At 32.9% G+C, this 24237-nt stretch overlaps 1 protein-coding gene across 2 annotated transcripts in view; it reads right to left on the bottom strand.

Moving 5' to 3' along the window:
* The window catches only part of LOC107450165 (cubilin), a 57158-nt gene that overhangs the window by 15240 nt on the left and 17681 nt on the right, over positions 1-24237 (bottom strand). For both annotated transcript variants that reach the window (XM_087169492.1, XM_087169491.1), the window contains exons 2-10: positions 15944-15968; positions 14923-15192; positions 14038-14169; positions 12960-13208; positions 11604-11753; positions 9982-10227; positions 9776-9907; positions 7090-7326; positions 4545-4673 (exon numbers count right to left, since the gene is read on the bottom strand). In XM_087169492.1, coding sequence (XP_087025618.1) covers positions 4545-4673; positions 7090-7326; positions 9776-9907; positions 9982-10227; positions 11604-11753; positions 12960-13208; positions 14038-14169; positions 14923-15172 — 1525 coding nt within the window. In that variant the 5' untranslated portion in view covers positions 15173-15192; positions 15944-15968. The remainder of the gene's footprint in view (positions 1-4544; positions 4674-7089; positions 7327-9775; positions 9908-9981; positions 10228-11603; positions 11754-12959; positions 13209-14037; positions 14170-14922; positions 15193-15943; positions 15969-24237) is intronic.

Here is a 24237-nt window from a genome sequence, read left to right as displayed (position 1 = left end):
CCAAATCTAGAACCCGATACTCGAAATTTTTGCTCTGTTACAATCGTGCCCTGTTACAATTGACCCTACTCTCCCCTATACATGATGGGTCATTTTGAAACAATGCATTTTATTCAAAAATGTATGATTACTGTTTCAAAATAAGTTCTTCGCCTATACCCAGTAATAAGTACATGGCGTTTTCAAATTCAGTTATATTTGTTTGGGAAGTACGGTGATATCTTTATTTAACGAAGTCGCTAAATCTCAATAATAAGGTCGTTAAATGGAAAATTTGCTAAATAGAAAATCACCGTTTGAAATACTTGAACAACGCAAAACAGGTTTTAAATACATAAACACTAGACATAATTAAAATAGCAATTGATACACCTTCATCTCGTAAACTAGTATCTACTATTTATTTTATAAATTTTAACCATCAAAGTAATCTGCATGGAAAGCAAGAATATAGAGCAAAACATTATCAAGTGTTACACTATCATGCTACATACATTCTCAACTAAAAAAAAAAAGGTAAATTTATGTATACAATTATTGCTGCATTTATTATAAATGTAATTTTAAACATACATTACCGCATGCGTTCTTAAGTTTAATTACTACTGATAATATCCGTTTTGCCTGAGATATTTGTTTGAAATGCAAACAAAAAGGGAAAGGAATTGGTGGCTGCAAAAATCAATTCAAGGCCAAATCAAATCAAAAATCAATTTCCTCCATAAAATGCGTTAAAATTTGAAATGTTCTGAAATATTTTGGGAAATAGAGATCTAAAAGAAAAGTTCATTAAATAGAAAATTCACTTCGCTATTTGGAAATTATTTTACGAAGAAATTTCCAAATGTTCTTGGTTCTTCGAAAAAAAAAATCGCAAAATAGAGAAATTCGTAAAATGGAAGTTCGTTAAATAGAAGTCCGACTGTATTTTAACTATGTCACATGATCTAAAATAAAAAATATTTGCTCAATTTTGAGAATTTTTTTGACATTGTGACATAATTCAGACAATTTGGAGTAAGAATTTGCTACAATTACAGATAGCCTTGTCTCCAGCTAGTTACCTATTAGCGCTTGAGCTTTTAAAATTTTTAAACTTAGGAACGGTCGTAGTAGAAGCTATATTCTTTGTAAAGTTCTACAATGAAATTGTTATGCATAAGTATTTCAAAGTAGTAAAATTCTTAAAGTGCTTGGTTGGACGTGAGATCGCAAGTGACTATGGGACATCGAAGTAAACAAAAAAGAATATCAGCATTTGTAAGCGAATAGTATACTGGCTCTAAAATAAACATCCAACGAGTTGAAAAATTCGGTCACTTTGGCTATATTATTCCTAAATGTACAGGCTTGTGTGTCTTTTTCGAATGAAAACAAAACAATTTACATATCATAGAAAGAACCCACTTTAAGTGCTTGGTCCCACAGACACGGTTCTTAGTAGAACACCGAAGTCAAGCATCACTGGCTGCCGTGCGTAAACGGGTGGGTGACCACTTGGATCAACCTGCGTAGGGACCGAAGGTATGCGGTATTGGTCCTCGTTAAACTGTTCTGCCGTCAAGTGCTCGACTTCACTCGCAGGTCGTCGGGCTGCCAAAGCGGATGAGTCATTCTCTCTGCAGAGGATCAAAATTGCGATGGCATGTCTTCGGATCATCCTCAGGGGTGTTTCCCAGACCGTCGCCAATAGCCCATCGTGTTTCCCAAACCTTCCACAATAGAGGTGTAGCTCTAGTGTGATGAAATCAAAGTACCTATCTGCCTCAATAAACAATAAATAATATCTGTTTTTTCTAGATGACAAAGGCTTACAAGCCGTACTTATGTAATTTATCACACAAGCGAATATGCTAGTATCGGGTTCGAATCCTGCCGTCACTTTGGATGTTTTTTCGTGCTGTGTTTCTCTGTAATGTGCTATCTGTCTTAATTGAGCACACAAGAAAATATATGCTTACCTATAAAATAAATAAACAAACGTTTCTACACTCTTCATAATTATGGTCCTAAGTAAGAGCCGTGGATGCTCAGAAGATAGAGCGTTCGCCTTCCTATTAGGTGACCCAGGTTCGAATCTCAGCGATGGCTGTTCGCTACCAATTCCACACCCGGCTTGCACCAACCACAGTACTGGCGTAAAAAATATCCTCATTGGTAGATGGATCATGAGTTAGAGTCCCTTTGTAATCAGGCTAACCATGGGAGCTTTTCGTGGTTTTTCACTCCATGTACTTTCTGAACATGATGATCCTTTATAGAAAGTGCCATCTGATCCATGTACTTTAAATGCGGTATAATTCTATCAAAAATTCCTCCTTGAAGGCAAATTTCTCCCAATACTTGATCGAGGAGCTCCGTTGTTTTCTGGATTAAGTTTAAAATTGCAAAGCTACGGAGTTGAACAATAGCAGTTGTGAGCCCAAAAATGGGTCGGCTGTTCAATGACAGTTATTAAATTATAAAATATGGTCCTAGATAAGACCAGATTTAGTATTATTATTAAACGCTTTTTAGCTTCTCTCTTATAAGTTTTTGTTGTTGTTGTTCATTTACGTCGCACTAGAGCTTCACAATGGGCTATTGGCGACGGTCTGGGAAACATCCCTGAGGATGATCCGAAGACATGCCATTACAATTTTGATCCTCTGCGGAGGGGATGGCACCCCCGCTTCGGTAGCCCGACGACCTGCACGCGAAGTCGAGCTCTTTACGGTAGAACAGTTTAACGAGGACCAATACCGCATACCCTCGGTCCCTACGCAGGCTGATCAAAATGGTAACCCACACGCACACTGACCGCAGTCAGTGATACTTGACATCGGTGATCTGCTGGGAACCGTGTCATAACGATCAGTCCACTGCGGGACTATAAGTTTTTGAACTACTTTCCTCACTATAGCACATACATTTCTGTGTTACTGCTTATGATTTTGACATTCATTGCGATTGATAACTAGCCTGTTATTCTCTAGCTATATGCGCTGTTGTTAATCATTAACTTTCGGTTGAAAACCCGCCACCTTGCCTGACACAGGAAGTCAACTTAAATACTCGGCCTCCCTGACCATTAAGATTTGATTACATTGACATCTTATTCCTAATGCTGCAGGTTCGTGTGCTCAATACAAAGAAAAAGCTTTAAAACTTTAGTCAAATGGAAGAACTAGGCAAAACAAATCACAGTAATATCCACTTAGCAGAGGATTGAAATTGGGACGCCTTTTCTTTGGATCACCCTCGGTGTTTCATTGACCGTCGCCAATAGCCCATTGGGCAGCTTTAGTGGGAAGGAAATAAAATATTACTACTATATTGCTCATAACAGAGGTGGTTTACAAGACGTTTGTCAAATTGATAGGTAAGTACTTTATTTACGGGGCCCTAGAGCTGCATAATGAGCATAAATTTTTTAATGTTCTGTCTGTTGATTTTTTTTAAAGTTATTCTAGATGGTCCGTTTTTTGCGAACTTATACATTTTTACTTATCATGAAATTATTTAGTAGAATTTTTTTTCAATATTTAAGCTGCAAGATTTTAAGCTGTTTTTGTAAACATAGTATTTGCTGTGTGATGTTTTTTTTTAAAAAAATGGCAAAACTCAAAACTTTAAAGCTTTTTTTTACATAGTCAAACTGGTGATAAATTATAATTGCTAGAGTTGTTAATGGGCCTAATAATTTAGAAGACTGACAATATTCCGTAGTAATAATTAAAAACAAATATATAATTCTTCGTAGATAGGCCTCTTTTGGGCTGGTATAGCCTGGTTGGTAGGCGTTTTGCCCGTGTGCAAGGGGTCGTGAGTTCTATCCCCACCGACCAAAGACTGCAGGGTATACAAAATGGGGACTGGTGCAAGTTAAATCTGTCACAAAGACCTCCAAGTTCCCGTAACAAGTTAATAGCTCATGGAGATACTGTAACTGAAATTAATCGTGTTCTGTTTCAAGTCAAAATTACGATCTACGGCTGGATGGTGTGTAAATGTGTCCTCCCTGTAAAACGGACTGTGACGAATGCGTGTGACAGAAGTCGAATTATTGGCCATTGATAGCTTCACTAGAAAACAAGGAGAGCTTCCATTTGCATTAAAATAGGCTTGTCAGTATCGACAAGTGGCATAAGATTGGCCTCTTTGACATCATTATAGATCGTCAAAAGTAGGAACTCCCCCAGCCATTCGTCTGATCCCGTGGTGATGACTATGGTTACAAGGTATAACTATTTCAAGTAAGGGTGTGGGGTCACTGTTTAGGACAAATTTTGACTCTGGTGCGAGAGAAAGGGAATCTTTTTCTCCTGCCTATTGTGTTAGCCCTTGAGTGAATAGAAGTTACCCTTCTTGAAAATAGCTAGTCTCGTTTCCATAGCAGCAGAAGGCCTCAGACTTTGTGGTGGAGGGAGTTCTTACCGTAGACAAACTATATTGTGTTATATTATAACTATATTACAACACTATATTAAACTAACACTATTATTGTAACTATATTAAACAAACTAAATTGTTGTGTTCTATTGGAAAAGATGAAAATCACATACCAGATGCTGGAATTCTACATGTGTTTCTCCTCTGGGTGACCTCTATGTCGAATCCACGACCATTTCTGAATGCGTCACTGAAGAAATTCAGGGCGAGTATGTCACTACCAGCGGGGAACTTGATGGTCCCTGGAGAAAAACCATATAATTTTCAGTCAAAGTTGGGCACACAATATATCTATACACATGTTACCGTATTAACTAGACTAAGTCAGTTAAAGTATATAAAATCATTGAATTCTGCTATTAAACTGGATTAGCAGCAGAAATGGGTTACAGGTGGCATAGAGAAGAACTCTCTACCTATGACAACACTTCGCATACTTTCATCTATTGTTGCCAGATTGGGCTACTTTTAAAAGTCACTGCTACCGAAAATCAGATTTGGATTACTCATTATTTTTCGAACGCTACAATTCTTAAAAATGAGCTACAGAAATATTTTTATTGTTAATTTTTTTCTTCCCTTCCCATAATAAAATGATTCTGAAAAGTCTGCAGTTTCTCTACCTTTTTTAAAAAAGGAAATTTTTTGTTAAAACTCATCCGCTTTAGTTTTGGAGTCTTTATTTGTTTTGCTGCGCGGAGTCTGTAATCTTTCCACATCCTTGTTTCAAATCGTTAACTTGTAAAATCGCAAAGATATATGGAAAAATGCCTGGCGAGTATGACGGAAAAAAAATCTTCAGCTCCAACCATTATTACACGTTTATCTTCTGGAAAAATTAATCACGTGACCTTTAATCTGAGTTAAAACGAAGTGCTTATTGAATTTGACGAAATTTTTAACGCAATGCATTGAAATTTTGAAATTTTACTTGCTTTTTTTAATTTATTATTTTTAATTTTTAATTAATTATGTGTATATATATATATATATATATATATATATATATATATATATATATATATATATATATATATATATATATATATATATATATAGAAGAAGGAAGTACGTTAGTTTCTGTCTTGATTTTCAAATAGATTAAAATCTTTCAAGTTAGGAAACTATATGGCACTGAAAACTACATTAAACATTGTTCTAAAAGAAATCGTTGAGGGATTTTAAAAAACAATTTTTAACAAGCAAGTACAAAAAAATATTAAGAAAGGGGAAAATATCGTAGTACATTCCTATACAACTGAGAGTAGGTGGAGACGAAAAAGGGGAGGGTCAAAATTGATATACTTTTGTGGTTGACGCTGCAGCACACATCGGAGAATAATAAATTGTTACTTCAACTTACGAGTCCCGGAAGTTTATAACAACTGCGTAAGAAGACTTTCACTGATAACATACTGATTATTTAACTTTAACTATTCAATTTTGAAATTGGGTTTACTTTTGCGGGCGATGCTGTTACATCGGACGGTATTAAAGTGTTATTTTAACTTACGAGTCCCAGATGCTTATAACAACTGCGTGAGAAGACTTTCACTGATAACATTCTAATTATTTAACTTTAATTATTCGATTTTGAAATTGGGTATACTTTTGCGGATAACATCGGATGATATTGAAGTGTTATTTTAACTTACGAGTCCCATATGTTTATAACAACTGCCTAAGAAGACTTTCACTGATAACATACTAATTATTTAATTTTAATTATTCAATTTTGAAGTCGGGTATACTTTTGCGGATAACAGAGGATATTAAAGTGTCATTTTAACTTACGAGTTCCTGATATTTATAACAACTGCGTAAGAAGACTTTCACTGATAACATACTGATTATTTGACTTTAACTATTCAACTTTGAAATTGGGTTTACTTTTACGGGCGATGCTGTAACATCGGTGGTATTAAAGTGTTATTTTAACTTACGAGTCCCAGATGCTTATAACAACTGCGTAAGAAGACTTTCACTGATAACATTCTAATTATTTAACTTTAATTATTTAACTTTAATTATTCGATTTTGAAATTGGGTATACTTTTGCGGATAACATCGGATGATATTGAAGTGTTATTTTAACTTACGAGTCCCATATGTTTATAAGACTTTCACTGATAACATACTAATTATTTAATTTTAACTATTCAATTTTGAAGTCGGGTATACTTTTGCGGATAACAGAGGATATTAAAGTGTCATTTTAATTTACGAGTTCCTGATATTTATAACAACTGCGTAAGAAGACTTTCACTGATAACATACGGATTATTTGACTTCAACTATTCAATTTTGAAATTGGGTTTACTTTTGCGGGCGATGCTGTAACATCGGACGGTATTAAAGTGTTATTTTAACTTACGAGTCCCAGATGCTTATAACAACTGCGTAAGAAGACTTTCACTGATAACATTCTAATTATTTAACTTTAATTATTCGATTTTGAAATTGGGTATACTTATGCGGATAACATCGGATGATATTGAAGTGTTATTTTAACTTACGAGTCCCATATGTTTATTATAACAACTGCGTAAGAAGACTTTCACTGATAACATACGGATTATTTGACTTCAATTATTCAATTTTGAAATTGGGTATACTTTTACGAATAACAGAGGATATTAAAGTGTTATTTTAACTTACGAGTCCCAGATGTTGTGCCGCATAAGCGTGTGCGATCGGGCATCATGAGGAAATCCTTGGAGCACTGATTACTAGAGAACTCTACATCGAATGTCTGGAAAGTGAGCTCTACCGAACAAACAGTTGGATCTGCTCTGTGGATGTTGAAAGAACATCTCTGGTTATTTGGATAGGGGGAAGGATATCCGGGGGATGTGAATCTTCCTGTGTACGTCCCCACCTCTTGATCGCACGGACCTGTGTCAGAAAAAGAGTCAAACATCATCACAAAATTGGTAATACGTATACATCCCAAGTCAAAATTTTTGATGGTTTTTCCATTGATGGGCCAACATAATCTTGATGAAAAAAATCAATAGCTCCGTCATGAATCATTATATTCGTGATGGTAACTAACATAAGAAACCATCACCCCAATATTGGAATTCGGATTGATGTATGATGGTCCAACATAAAAATAGCAACTTGTTTTGTTAGTTTTTTCGTGTTAAACCATCAGAAATTCTCATCATAGTTTCTTAGAAATCAAATGTTGGAGCGATCATGAACAACCATCGTTCCAATATAGGAATTCAGACTGATTTATGATGGTCCAACGTATAGAAACCAAATTGTTTTGACGCGGTATATTCCTGAGAACTAACAAGAACCCCCCTCAAACCATCATGGAAATGTGTAGTTGGAGTCATCATGGACCATCACGGATGGTTGGTCCATGAAAATAAAACTTCTCTTGATGGTTAACCATCATAGTATTAAAGTAACATTTTTCGTCACGAAATGATGGAAGTTTGTTCGCACATCAAAAACCGTGAAAGTATAAGGAAAAGTACTGGATGATGGTGACCATCAAATATGGTCCATCATAAATCGCACTGTAACTAACATAAACCATCAAAATGTTTTGATGGAACCATCAAGACTTTAGACTTGGGCAGGGTTTCGCAGAGACCAGTTAAATAAGAAATTAGAACAAAAAGTATACACATTTGGGGATGCAAATTAATGTTTACGAAATCTAACAAATGAGAGCCGCAATGTCTCAGGAGATAGGGCGTTCGCCTTCAAATGAGGTGAACCGGGTTCCAATCTCAGCGATGGCTCGTCGATGTGAATTTCACATCCGTCTTGCACTGACCACAGTGCTGACGTGGAGATATCCCCAGTGGTAGACGGATCATGGGTAGAGTCTCCTTGCTGCCAGTTTTTCTCTCCATTCGACGCAAATGCGGGCTAGTTCCATCAAAAAGTCCTCCACGAAGGGAAATTTCCTCCCAATACTAGATCCAAAAGTTCCCTTGTCTTCTAGATTGGATTAAAATTACAAGGCTAGAGAGTAGTCGTAACTCGCGGCACCTAGACTCGTGCATCCATCTTGTTGGGTCCCAGAGGCCAAATTACTGTGTGTTGGTCACCTTTGCCCTGTGACATTGCTGTGTTGTCATCTTTTCGTCGCCAAACCACACCTCCTTTGTGTTAATATTTAAGCGTGCGCTTCGGTATGTCCCTGGTTGACCCCCTGGAGGGTTGAGTCGGAATTAATCTAGTTATTCGTAATCGTAAACCCAAAAATTGGGTCGGCTGTTCAACAAAGGTTATGTAAAAAAAAAATATAGCAAATGATGATACGGGAAAAAGTGAGGAAATTTGAATGAAATAGAAAACGGAGGTAAGCTTAAGGACGATTTAACTAATTAAGTCACCAATTTAATCTGTTTTGATGTTTATAATATCTACCGTCATCGATAGTTTTCATCAGTTTCTAAAATTATTACAATAAAGCCTGCATCAGATTACAATAGCTTTTTTTTCCTGGGCTAAATATTAGTTTGCGATCTCTAATGTGCATACTTTGTTTTCCTTTTTGATAAGGATGAGCAATGAAATATTAACACGTTGAATGCTATGGGGGTCACCGGTGACCGGCGAAGCCAAGATTATTAGAAACACATAATTCGAGTAAATTTTTAATTTTTTTATCATTATTATTTTACTAAACTGGTTTGGAGAAATTAATGCAATATAGAACGCACAAAAATAGTTTTATTTATATACACAGAGATGCCAACTTACTCCTGGCAGCGAATAAATATTTTCGAGAGGTAGTTTATTAATTGTGATTCTTGGTTCAACAATTTTGTAGATTTTTATCCACCATTATTTCTAAACAATTCGTAGGCTTGTATAATTCACCATTTTTTTTTCCAGATGTGTCACGCCTTTAAAAAAACTAGCAAAATCTGACTAATCTTTGCTAATTTAGTTTGTAGTTATTTACCGTTGTATGCCAGACGGGCAATCCATGTACACACCTGCCAACTCTTTCGGTTTTTCCGGAAGATTTTAATTTTGTATTTAAAGTGGTACCGAAACTCATGTCATGTCATTAAAAGTTTTGAATTATAATAATAATTATAAATGAATTTGACCACCCCTACGTTTAAATAATTGCAACAAATATATAAAAGCATACTAATCTGAACGATAGCGAATTTTAATCTAGTCAAAATATAAACATGTTTTTGAGTAAGGTTGTTTTTCGGCAATTGTTTTATTACCACTTGAAAAATTCATTCTCAGAAAGAGTGAAAGTTGGCAGGTATGCATGTAAAATTAGCGCGGCATTCAACGTGTTAAGCGTGAATTTTGCGTAACAACCTCTATAGGATATAATACAAAAAATTACCTTGAAATCCGGGTCCTTCACAAGTATTAAATAGCTGCGTCACGTGGATGTCAAATCCCAATCCTTGCCCATAACTGTCACTCACAAAATACAGATTGACGTAATCACTATCTTTCGGCATTTCCATCAATTCTAAAAAAGAAAAATAATAGGGTATTTCTAGAAACCTTTAATGAAATAAGAAACTTTTAAATGAATGGACTCACGTTTTCCAGTGATGCTTCCACACAATCGATTCAGACTGGGAAGTGTGAGGTAGTCTTTACTGCACCGAGGACCGCTGTATTCCAGTTCGAACCTCCTGAAGTCGAGTTCAACGCTGCACACAGAGGGATCCACTTTCCTAAGGGTGTACCTGCACCTCTCACTGGAACCGTAAGAATTTGGGAACCTCGGGGATGTGAAATGACCAGTGACTGATGTCACCTCCTGGTCGCACTGCTCACCAGGACCTAAGAGATAAATGCACTGCATCTAAATAAAAACTCGGGGCAGATTCACCAAAAGCGCCAAATAAATTGGAAGCAGGTAGCTGTTTTCATGTATTATATCAGTTGTTGTCAATAACAACATCAATTACAATTATTAGATCATATTAGATATGGATTTGATCTCACTTTTACATGCTTAGATTTCATCGGAATATGAAATAGATAGAATTTAAATTTGGTCAGCACGAATCCAAAATTTGATGCCATATAATAATAATTACGAAAATGTCAAATTATAGTAATTTACGACGACCCAAAGTAAAATTTGCGACGAGAAAAAAAAAGTGCAGTTACAGGTAATATTCCTAATTATCAGAATTTTTATAGATGTAATATTTTTAATTGCCTACACATGAAAGTTCTTAAACCTTCTTTTTTTTTAATTCTTAACTGAATCTGAGAGGGTTTTTTTGTTTTCTTTGCTTAGTTTGATAATGTTCTGAAATTTTATAAAAGCCTATTTTTATGAGCCAAAAACATAGAGGACTTCACTTAATGAGCCAAACAACCACATAGAGGGGTCAGCTGAAAAGCCCTTGTCAGACACAATCTCGTGTTCGAGCTAAGCCCATCTTATCTCTAATATATATAAACACTGGTGTAAAAAATGAAGAGACTGGGTCGATTATCTCTTGAACTACTGGACCGATTTCAATGAAATTTGATATGTACGTACATTGAGACAATACAAAACAAATAACCATTCATCAATTCTAATACAATATACGCAGATCGTGCTTAACACTTGTTGGAGATGCAAGGTATGAAACAGAGGTTGCAGAATAGACAAAGGGTTAATAGGGGGTATGGTCCCCTATACAGGCCTTGCAGCTTGGTTTCATACTTGCAATAAGGCAGTTTATCATTTCTTGTGGCGATTTCATACCTTCCGACTGCAACGAGTGTTAAGTATGATCATGCGCGTGTATTACAGTTGCTGAACGATTAATTGGTCTACTATATTAATGTGTGTACACATCGAATTTCATTGAAATCGGTCCAGTAGTTCTAGAGATAATCGACCCAGTCTGCAAATTATCCTAATTTTTTACACCAGTGTGATTTCTTATTAAAGTATCCGACTAGTTTCGCAACTTTTTTTTTATAAAATATTCATATAAATAAAATATTCATATATATAAAATATTCATTCGCCGTAATTAAAAGTCTCTGAACTACCATTCCAAAATTATCCTAATTCAACCACACCAAATTATCAAAATAAATTTGAACTGTCTTATTGTTAAACAGGCGTTTGTGAATAGTTTTTGTCCCAATTCGTGGACTCTAATAAAGCAACATAAAGGGAGGTTCCAAGAGAACACCGCGCATAATACCTGTTACGGGAGGTCTTTGAGGGGGTGGAGTAGAAGAACATGAGTCCGGAACCTGTAGAATTTCTATGTCAAAACCTTTTCCCGATCCATAACCGTCACTGATGAAGTTGAATGTCAAAAGATCACTCCCTCTCAGGAAATCCACAATTTCTGCAACAAAATACATAAAAAGTCAATAATTCCTGCTAATAAGGTATCTTTATTCATCTACCAATACTTAAGTAAGTTAATTACTACACGTGGAAAACTTAGGAATGGAAATTTTGTTTTTGATATACTTAAGGTTTTTGATAGAAGAACATATTTTGTTTATTTATTATTAGTAGTATTTTATTTTTTGCATTAATTTGAAAATGCATGTAACAACCAGAAAACTGCTTAATTAAAGGGAATATATCTTTTTAAATGAAAACTCGTCTCGGTAAAACTCTTGAAAAATAAATTAAATCCTTATAAAGATTAATTGGTATATTTATCCATTTTTTCCACTTAGGCGAATTTCCTACTCCCCCCCCCCTTACCTACCGAATATTGAAGGCTCTGTTATTAGTCTTTGAGTGATCGTCTTGAACGTATCTAGGGAACGTATCTATATTGTGTCGGCATAATTCTGTATTGCCTTCACGAGATCATCGCCAAACAAGACCATTTTTTTAATACTCTGTCAAAAATGTAGCAGAATGGTTCCGATTTCTGTTTGGATGCTATTTTCTGTTTCTGTTGGATCGTAAAACTAGTTCATTAAAGTGATTCTTCGCTTACCTGAGATAGTAATTTCGATTACCTGACAAGACATTTAAAAAAAAATTTTATCAGCAAGTAAGACTCTTTAGTTCAACCTCACACTTAATTGCTGGCGTGCAACACCCCTTCGTAACCCAAAACGAAGGGGTGTTGCACCAGCCCTCCTTAACTCCCCTTATCATTATCTCACCCATCAAAGATTCAGTCACTTAGAGAGGTGGGGGCTGAAATCCAGGTTCATCTAAAAGTGGATGAATCTCCCAAAATGTCCTCTATAGAATTACAAAAAAAAGGGGGGGAAAACAGAACAAGCTAAACAATCTTTTGATTCAGTGATTGAACCTTCACGTAAGAGGACTTTTTAATGATTTCAAAGGGTGGCCTCAAATATACAAACTTATCGGTGCAGGGTGACGATATTTTAAGATATAAAATCAGACACATAAGCGTAATTTATTTGAATTTGGATACATGAAACATACATTTTTTTTTCGATGGATTTCAGTTCCTGGTCCCAACATGGGAAATATAGTCCCAACAGTTTGGTCAAAAGAGCTGACGAACTTTTCTGGAACTTTTAAGAAATTAGTCACTGAGAGAATTTTCACTTACTCCTGGACGGATATCCCACGCATATCCTAGACAAATCAGGAAATTCCAAGTAGTCTCCTCTGCAAGGTCCCCCAGTGTGTCGACCAAAGTCTAACAATCGAATTTCCAAGAGTATTTTGCAGATTCTGGAATCGGCTCTCCTGATGGTGAAGGCACATCGGAGGTTGGAAGGATATCCTCGAGGATATCCCGGAGAAGTGAGGCTGCTGGTGAATGTGTCGATGTACTGATTGCAAGCATTTGGATTTCCTGAAAAAAAATAATTGGAGATTTGATAATTTTGTACTGATTGCAAGCACTTTTGGATATCTTACAAGAATAACTGGAGACTTTATAATTTTGCATTGAGTGAAAGCAATTTTGGATGTCTTACAAAAATAATTGGAGATTTTATAATTTTGTACTGATTGCATGCATTTGGATTTCCTGAAAAATTGGAGATTTTATAATTTCCTACTGATTACACGCATTTAGATTTCCTCAAGAAATTGCTGAAAATATTTTATAATTCCAAGATTATGTACTCGTTGGATAGATCTTATAATTTTGCATTGATTATAAGCTGTGGGATTTCGTTAAAAAGGACATATTTTATAATTACAAGATGATATATTTGTAGGGTATATTTCAAATTTTGAACTGATTTCAAGCATTTCCTGAAACATTTAATATAATTCAAAGATTGGATAAAATTGCTGGATACATTTTATAATTTTGTTCTGATAGAATACTAAAATTTGTTCGGTATGCTGTAGTACATCAATGTTCTTTCAAGGTCAAGTGCCGCAGCCCAGTATGCATTTAACCGGTACTTCTAACACTGACGTTTCTCATAATCTATCTTTAGCAGATATTACAACATCGAATTAATATAATATCAATGAATAAATTAATATCAAATCGAAAATAACAAATAATTCGGACATTCATCAAAGCGACTATGTGATTGTTACCATTCACCGGTGAAAGGTATATATAAGGTATATATATATATATATATATATATATATATATATATATATATATATATATATATATATATATATATATATATATACACGCAGAAATTAATTCTTACTTGGGATTGTAGAAGCGCCGCACGAACTTGGAATCTGCTTTAACTGTATCATGAATCCTTTACGAGTTGTTTCCTTGTCTGTTTTAAACCTTAAAGTCATCGTGTATTGTCCTGACCGAAATTGAAGTTGCTCTGCAAAAACACAATTATTACAATTAGGCAATTCTTGTTGTAATGAAGAAGGAATAAATTTATTAACTTTTAAATAAAATGTTTGACAATGTTAGAACTTTTAAATAAAATGTTGAAGTGTTGACCTAAGCTTCTTATTAAAGTAAAGCTTCTTATTAAAAATTAGATATTGTAAAAGTATGCAATTAAATTATTTAATATAATGTGTATTAAAAATAATGAGTTATAATGTTTTTTTTAAACATTTTCTTGTTATTAAAGATTATAATTATTATTATATTAATATTAAAGATTATCATTCAAAGAATTTTTAAAAATTAAAATTATTATTTTTATATTCATTATACAAAATTTTGTTAAAACTAATAATTTATTTTATTATAATTATTTATCAAAAAAAATTCTAAATTATATTTAATTTCATTTAAATTTTATAATTGATATGCATACTATCATGTTTTTAATGATCCGTGATGTAATAATGTTGCATAATATTGCTAATGCGAGGTTTTGCTTGTATGGATCGTTTTAGGTTTTATTCACAAGAGTGAAGTTTGGTGCATTTGCATCGTTGTATGTGCAATAATTTATGTCTCCGACAGTGCACTGTTTCTAGTCTTTTTTTTTTTCCTTTTTACTATTTGGAAAAAAATGTTTTATGTTAAGAGCTAATAGTGTCTAGTATTGTTAATATTATAAAAAGTATTCTTACAATTAAGCAGTCCTTTAAAAATGGCATAACTTTTAACTTACTTTTTGTTCCGGATGCCAGAGTACCACAAAGTACTCCTTGCTGTCCGTCCCTCAGGTCCAAATAGTCAGACAGGCAGTGGTCACTCTCCTCCAGATCGAAGTCATTGAGGGTCATCTCCACTTTACATGTGTCCGGTGTCAGTCTCTGTACCACATAGTCGCACGTCCTGTGATTGTCATAATCTGAAGGATAATTTGGAGTAAATATCCATCCCTCTTGACCACGGACAAGAGCATCACACTCGGACATGCCGACCTCATGATGATGATCTGAAATAACAACAAAACAGAACGTTTTTAAATATAAAAGAAATCCAAATATCTGTTTTAAAAGTTTTTTTATATACTTGAATAGAGCAGTGATGGTTCAGGGGATAGAGCGTTCGCCTTCAAATGAAGTGAACCGGGTTCGAATCACAGTGATGGCTGGTCGATACGAACTTCACATCTGGCTTGTACAAACCACAATGCTAACGTGAAATATCCTCAGTGGTAGAAGGATCATTGGTATGAGTCCCTTTGCCGTTAGACTAACAGAGGGAAGTTATCGTGGTCTTCCTCTAAATGTAACGCAAAAGCGGGTTATTTCCATCAAAAAGTCCTCCACGTATCTAAATTTCTCCCAGTACTTGATCCTGGAGTTCACTTGTCTTCAGGATTAGGTTCAAAAGCCTACGGAGTTGAACATTGGTAGTCGTAAACCCAAGAATTGGGTCGACTGTTCAACGACGATTATAATATGAAACATAGAAAAGTTTAAAAAACTTCCATACTAACTTCATTTAATATGGATGTTAACTTTTTAAAAAAATCTTGGTTATTTGTAATTAAAAAATCTTTTTTTTCTTCTTAAATTCAGTTGTTTCTTCTCTGTTTTAGTAGTTTTTTAGATTATTCGTATTCTACACATTTTTTAAATAAATTGTCACATAATTTTTGGAAATATTTTCGAATAATTGAATCGAATAATTTTCGAATAATCTATGAATACAATTAAAAAAGTTTGCAGGAATTGATTTACCTCCTGAATGTGGTCTTCCACTGCCCTGAAAAGAAAAATAAATATTGTTAATAACTCGATTCATTTGTGAATTCATTCACTCATTTTACAATTTATTTTTCATCCATACTAGAATGTGTCTTCGATAAAAATAGGAAATTTTAACATTTACATTAAACTATTTACTTTTTAAGAAGATTATTAACAATAAAAAAAACTAAATTTACCAAAAAAACTACATTAAGCAGGAAAAAAACTGCATTAACTAAAAAAATCTAAATTAACTAAAAGAAACTAAATTAGATAATTGTTTATGAGAAGGGTACAAATATTGACATCTTAGAGAAATCTGATATTGGGCGTTCATTGTTATAAAATTAATAAAATTAATATTTATCCTTATTGCTAAAGCTAAAAAGTTTAGTGTATTTAAATTGAATTGTAAATAAAAAAAAACTCTCTCTCTCAATATATATATATATATATATATATATATATATATATATATATATATATATATATATATATATATGCTGTGAATGGATGTTGAAAATCACATAGTCGCTTTAGTAAATGTACGAAATATATACTAGGCCTAATTAAGTACCACTGCCAAGTATTCATTTATTCGGTATTCCGAACTTTGATGCTTCTCCTAATCAACCCTCAGCAGATATTAAAATATCGAATAAATGTAATAATATCAACGATTAAATTAATATTAAATCGGTATAATAAGTATTTGGACATTGATTAAAGCGACTATGTGATTGTTGACATTCACCAGTGAAAGTCGACATTCCTATGATTTCGGTCATTCAAGGTAACAAGCTATATATATATATATTCCCGCAATCCAACTGACTATAGTTAAATAACTTATTTTTCAATACTGCGTGTGTAGGATATGTGACATCTAATTCTGCTAATTCTGTTAAATAATTTTTTTTCATGAAATTGCAAAATGTTATAGATTTAAGAGCGTCAGTAAAAAAGATTTAATAATAATGATAAAATGTAAGCAATATATTATATCATTCAATATCGAAAATACACAAAAAATTCTTCTATTGTAAAGTGAAACTACATATCTTATAAAAATTTCAAAATCAAGCTACACAAAAACTTTTGTGTATATCTAAAAAAAAAATTGTTTTAAAGAGATTTTTATAAATCATTTCAAATATAAATTTAAAGAATTTATAAATATATATTTCATAAATTTCACATTTAATTTATGAATAGAAATTCTCTTAAATTTTTTGTTTAGTGCTTGTTAGTTCTAATCAATGAAATAGATGCTATATGCAGAACTATGTTTATGGTGTAGTTAGGTACTACACCACAACCATATTTATTTCTAGATTTTTCCGCACTGATATAAAAATCAGAAAATAGTGCATTCGAAAAATAGTTAACTGGAATTAAACTATTTCTTAAACACCGAATCAATATAACATGTATTTCATGCTGTGTACTTATAATTTTTAATTTCATTGCACATTTCTCCCAATGCTAATCAGTATTTAATATTTTAGTATTAAAAATATGAAAAAGCTCCCAATAACAAAAGTAAAGTACATAAAATAGTGCGAAATTTTAAAATTAATAGTTAAAGCATACTACTATTTGTTTCCTTTATTTATTTGCTCATATTATTATATTTGTTTAGCTAAACAATGTTTATTTCAGACAATCACGTTTGTTGTTTTCCATTAATTTCCCAATGCTTGAGAAATTTTCATGTCAAAACTCTTGCAACATAATTCATAAATAAGTTAAATATAATTATTTTCAAACAAACGTCTTTCTTTGAACTTCATATTTCATTATCATTGTGATTAGATTTTTCAAGTCATGTATAATTTAATAATGCGTAAAGAATGAAGAACAGCAAATTGGAATTATGATGGTGTAAGCCAATAATTACATAATCTGCTGTATTATTTACGAAGTTATGAAGTTTATAAACATGATATTTTTTTAACCACGTTTTGACACAATCAATTATCTTTATTAATGAAAAACACTTTTAATGAATTAAAGAAAATAGATTAATTTAGAATGATTTACGACAAAAAATTTAAAACTGATGGTAACACAAAATCTGCAACAATAGGTCTCACTTATATCAAAATGAACTTCTAATTATTTCAATGTACACTTCCAGACGATAATTGTATTAGATAAACATAACATTTTTTCCAATCAAGCTCAATGAATAAAATCTTAATGTATACTTATTTAACACAATTGGTTAAAAAAAATTCCTTAATTGTTTTTATTAGCTAGGGCTCCATCTTAAAGAAGGTGGTATTGTTTGACCAACCACAGACCAGGAAACCTATGCGTTAAACGAGCAACCACTCATCGTTGCGTGAAATAAGCATTCATCTAAGGTCATGAAATATGCATTCATTCTAATTAAACTTTCACCCGGTCAGCTTGTAGCTCACAACATCCGCCAAGAAGAATCCTTCAGTAAGAGAAAGCCTTTTTATTCAAGGAGGAGCTTCTATACTTGCATCGATCCGTGCAATGGTGATGAAAAGAGCCAAGGATGAAACAGACAATGAAATGTGGTGAAGGAAAATGAAACAGAATGGAAGGCACCCATGGATGAAAGTGACAAGGTTCTAAAATTGTTAGGTGCAGCGGTCGGAATGTCGTCGAATACTCAAGCGGTTACAAAGTCGTTGAAGGTAACACAAAACCGCTATCTTGCGTAAATGAGTTAACCAGTGTTTCATTTACATAAATGCTATTTTCATTTTAACTTTTTTTATTTCTTTGAGTATGATGTAAGAAGCGAAAATTGCTTGTAGACATGTTACCGGCAAAGTGTGAAATGCCGCCATTCTATAGAATATCTAGGCATTTTATTTTATTTTATAACCGTCGTTGAACAGACGACCCAATTTTGGGTTTACGACTACTAATGTTCAACTCCGTAGCCTTGTAAGTTTGAACCAATCCAGAAGACAAGGGAACGGTACCCCCCAGGATCAGTACCTCCAGAGGTATGATATGTTATGGGGAACATGGAGGACTTTGTGGCACGACGGATTTAATGAGCATCAGTCATTATTTACTTCGGCCGACGGGGATCAAACCCACGAACTCTTGGACATGGGCCCAGTGCCCTACCTACCAGGCTATCCCGGCCCACATTCCTGGGCATTGTATAAAATGCCGGATGTTTTTTAGGCAAGGTATGAAATATGAAAAGTATTACATACTTTCCCTAGGCATTGTATATGATACCTAGGCATTCTATAGAATGTCAAATGCTATTTAGGCAAGAGTATAAAAAAAAACATCCTCATGAGGTTATTATGTAAATGATGTGCATTCCTCAAAAATAAAAATTTTATTCTGAAAAAATAATGAGAATCCCATTAAAATAAATTTATTCTTTTTGCGTAAAGAAAAATGAAATTTGTACGAAACAAAATTTATGCCTTTCTTATTAAGAGAAATCGTGATATACGAAACGAATATGAGATGTATTTTATACTTTGCCGATTTCTCATCTGGCATTCTATAGAATGCCTAGGAAATGTGTGAAATATAAATCGTTCCATACATTACCGGCAAGTTTTAAGCATTATATACAATGCCTAGGCATTCTATAGAGTGTTCGATTTCAAACTTTGCCGGTAAGTTCTTTATTTGTTTTTTTTTTCCTGCCCATCTCTTCAAAGTTACAATTAGGATATTTACGCTAACTAAACTGTACTAAAAAAATGTTAAAAAGCTTGAGTTCCGAAAAGTGTCCAAGTTGGGACAGTCAAATTGTAGCATAATCATACACCATAGTTATAGCCCATAAATATAATTATACCACAAATAAAATAAATAATAATTGAAATATTATTAAAAAATAAATCGTACCAATACATTCTAAATCATATTACTACGTTAAATTTGTTTTATAGTTAGACACTAATATTTGAACGATTCAAACTTGGAATAGAATTGTATCATTATTAACCATTATTACATATACATTATTAACCATTTCTCAAAAATACGAGAAGTCTCTCGTAGCATCTGCATAGTTTGTCTAAAGTAAGAACTCCCCTAGCTATTCGCCCGGACCTGTGACGGTGACTACGGTAGCGAGGCATAACTATTTCAAGTAGGGGTGTGGAGTCGCTGATGTTTAGGACAGGTTTTGGCTCAGGTTGGCGAGAGAAAGGGAATATTTTTCTTCGGTCTGCTGTGTTAGCCCTAGAGTGAATAGGAGCTACCCTCTCTGAAATGGGCGATTCTTGTTTCCATAGCAGCAGACGACCTCAGACTTTGTAACAGGGGAATAAATATTCAATATAAATATACAAGCTATAAATATTCAATTTTTCAACATTTTTTAATACAGAGTATTCCAATACGTAATACCCGTCAATAAATATTTAGAACCTTTGTCAAAAATGGAATAAAAATATATTCACGTTACAGGCCGTAAAAGTATTTAATCGAGGAAAAAATTACGTCAAGAATCAATGATGAAGAAGATGAAGGAAACATCAAAACTTGTTTGATTGTAAACATCCAATGAAGCAAAAAATCTTGAAGTTTTATAGAGTAGTTATCGGAGTTCCTAATTTTATCTTCCTCGATAGTAATGTGTTTGATTTTGATAACTTTTTTTTATTAAGTATGAATTTATGATCTCTAATGTGATCTCTAATACTCTTAACCATTTAAATGAATAGATCAAAAGTCGATGACAATCGAAGATGCAGTTGTTGCTTCTTTAACACATAAAACATTATAAACTTTAACGCATCATATAAAAAAAAAATTTTTTGAACAATGAATTATTTCAACTAGCCACCAATGTTGCCAAATTGGGTTACAAGTAGACGATTGGGCTACTTTTAAAAGTCCCAACTATTCAAAATCGAATTTGGGCTACCCGCGACTTTTTGGAATAATTTTTCTCCTTCTCATTATGAAATGATTCTAAAAAGTCTGCAGTTACTTTATCTTTTTAAAACAAACTTTTTTTTTATTGAAAACGCATTCGTTTTAGTTTTGGATTATTGAATTGTTTAGCTGCTCGGAGTCTAGAATCTTTCCATATCTAAGTTTCAAATCGTAGACCCGTGAAATCGCAAAGATATATAAATGGAAAAATGCACGGCGAGCATGATGGGAGAAAAATCTTAAACTCAAACCATTAATAATCGTTTATCTTCTGGAAAAATAAATCACGTGATCTTAATCCGAATTAAAACGAAATATTGAATTTAACAAAATTTTTAACGTAATGCATTGAAGTTTAACTTCTTTTTTTAATTTAGTTGAAATATATTATATATACAGTCAAACCCCGCTATAGTGCATCTTCAAGGGACCGAAATTTTGATTTACTATAACCGGGAGTTCACTATATCCGTTACGCAGGCAATTTCACAAATGGTTCCCAAACTCCTCCCTTTTATTACATTAAATTCAAATAAATGACTGAAAAATATTATGTAGTAGCAAAAAATGTGTTATTTTTCATCACTCTTCGTCTTGCGTACAAATAAAAATTAGTAATCTTTAGCTGATGACCAATCCTCAACATCAGATATGGAAACACTTCCTGACTCTCAGATATTTTTTTCTGAATTTCTGTTATTCCACTTTTTAAACCTGCCTAACATGCTATTCGAGCACATGAAAGTAGTTTCTATAGATGGTATATGTATAAAAATCGGTATATGTATTTATTTTAAAGTAGAAATTTCAAAACTATTACAAAGAAAATGGGGGGAAATCAGTCGAAGACAGAAAAAAGTTCATTATATCCTCACTTTTTTGGTTCACTATAGCGGGGTTTGACTGTATATATATATATATATATATATATATATATATATATATATATATATATATATATATATATATATATATATATATATATATATATATATATCGCTACTTTATAATTTTAAATTCTGACAACACTGCTAGCACCAGCGTTTTCTTCTCGAACCCTCATAAATGCGGAGTTAATGAAAAAGATGTCTAAAATTAGGTATACCTTTTATTTCAAACTTTAACGGTTCTTTGAGTTGAATTCGTTCAACGAGTTCTTTCAGTCATCTGCTCACGTACTACACGGATGGGCAGAACAATCAAGCACAAAACAAAAGAGTCTGGATTAGAATTTCTATAAAAGCATATTGCGTGGAAGGGAGCAAACCAAAAACAATATTGTGCGGAAATGAATTGAATAAAAAAAGGAACAATCTTTACGTAATCGCTCTTTTAAGAATCTCTCTTGTTAATTCTTCGAGTAACAATGGCGTTGTTGTAGTCAAAAAATAACTCTCTGACATACTTTTTTTTTAATAATGAATTTATTGTATAAAAATTTTTTTTAGAATTTATGAAAATCAGACTTAAAAAAATAGTTAAAAGTGAATTGTAATTTAATTTAATTTTAGGTGGGAAAGAAGTACTTGCTTTGTCTTCCCGCTTAAGGCGATGCTTTCATATTTATAAAGGCTAACAAGTTTGTCACTTAAATAAATTTCAAAATAATATTTCTACGTCAAGTATAGTACAAAATGATATTTCTAATAAAAACATTTCTTTATTTTTTGTAGCTCGGATAATAAACAAATTCCAGTTTCTTATAACAATTACCAGTTTATGGAATAAGGGTTATTAGTAACGTGGTTTCATAAATTAATACACTGCTGTATTATAAAGATTAAGAACCATTGCCCGGTTGACACCTGACCGGTATTCACTACACTGATTTTTTTTCAGATTAATAGCCATTACCCAGCATACACTTGTCGAGTATCTCCTATATTGAGGTTTTTTCCAAATAAACCATTATTATAATTATAGCATCGTTTTTTAAGAATAACTAAATAAGTATCCCAAATTTTCCTTCACATAAAAGTGATTTATTGAATAAATTGTAAATATTATTTAGTGACATTTCTTTTTTGAGGAGAACAGTTGTAGAAGTCTCAAGACCTAAATGGTTCAACGTTTTCACGAAATGGAACCGGGAACCCAAACGGTCCTGAACAGTTTGTTGTTGTTTTCGTAAGTCATTAAGGCAAGGGATTTGATTGTTCTTGTTTTCTAGTTGCGTCTAGAATTCGACTTCTGCTGCACCCATACGTCACACCCGTTTATAGGGCGGACCCATTCATGCATCCATTCATTCATCCATCCACAGATCGTAATTTTGACCCTGAACCAGAGAATGATCAATCTCCAATTCAGTACTTCAGTACCCTACAGGTATAATTAAAAGGGGGAACATGGAGGACTATGTGACCTGACAGATTTACTACACAGGGAGTCTTCGGCTGGTAGGATTCAAACTCCCGTTCTTGGAAATGTGAGTCCAGCGCCCTGCCAACCAGGCTATCCCGGTCCCCGTAAGCAATTTAAATTCAATAAGCTTCAAAAGCTTGCTTGCATAAAATAAATTAATCAATATTGTGTTCAAGTTAAATGAAATTTTTGTTCCAAATATTAGCGTTAATAAATCATATTATCTTGTACCAGTGTTAACTTGCATGTAACTTTATGCTTAGGTGCCGTATTATTCAAAAAAAGTTGTATTTAATCCTTTAAATTGGATCAAATATTGTTTTTTTTTTCGAAAGATAAGTGACCTCTTTATGATGTAATTTATGATGTTTATGCGTTTATGCAATTTATGTGTTTTTAAGGTGCATTCACATTATAAAATTTCCTGAATTTTAAAATTTCTTGTACTCAGAACTTCTTTTTTGATGAAACAAATGACAAAAATAAATTAATTAATTAAAATAAATAATAAAAAATGAAATAAATAAAAAAATATATAATATAAAAAAATGAGAAGAAAAAATAAAATAAATAAAATTAAAATATAATAAACATATTCTAGAGCATGTATTTTTGACTTTAATTTCAATAACTCAAGCTAATTTGAACGCAAACTGAAATAACTTCAAATTCGTTTTAATTAACAACCTGAAATATTTTCAGACTGAATAAATCGAGTTATTTATGATTGAAACGAAATTACAATGAAGCTGCTAAGCTATTGTGTCTTTGCATTCACATAATAAATCAGTCATTCATTTTACATGTTAGTCTCAAATCTAAGTGTGCTGACCTATCTACACTTATTGCATAGAAAAAAAAAATTTAAAGTAAGAACTAATACTTTTTTTCATTTATTACTTTTGATGGGACGAAGAAAACCTCGATGCGTATAATTAACCAACAAAATCAAAGAACTTTAATTTAAATCTAACTAGCAAACAGAGAGAAAAGAAAGTTCCTCAAAAAAATCTTATATC

This window comes from Parasteatoda tepidariorum, chromosome 8, assembly GCF_982258835.1.
Source record: "Parasteatoda tepidariorum strain Cologne lab strain chromosome 8, Ptep-v5.0, whole genome shotgun sequence".
Taxonomy (NCBI): Eukaryota; Metazoa; Arthropoda; class Arachnida; order Araneae; family Theridiidae; genus Parasteatoda; species Parasteatoda tepidariorum.
The sequence above is the reverse complement of the archived record's forward strand: the minus strand, read 5'-3'. Positions and strand labels throughout refer to the sequence as shown.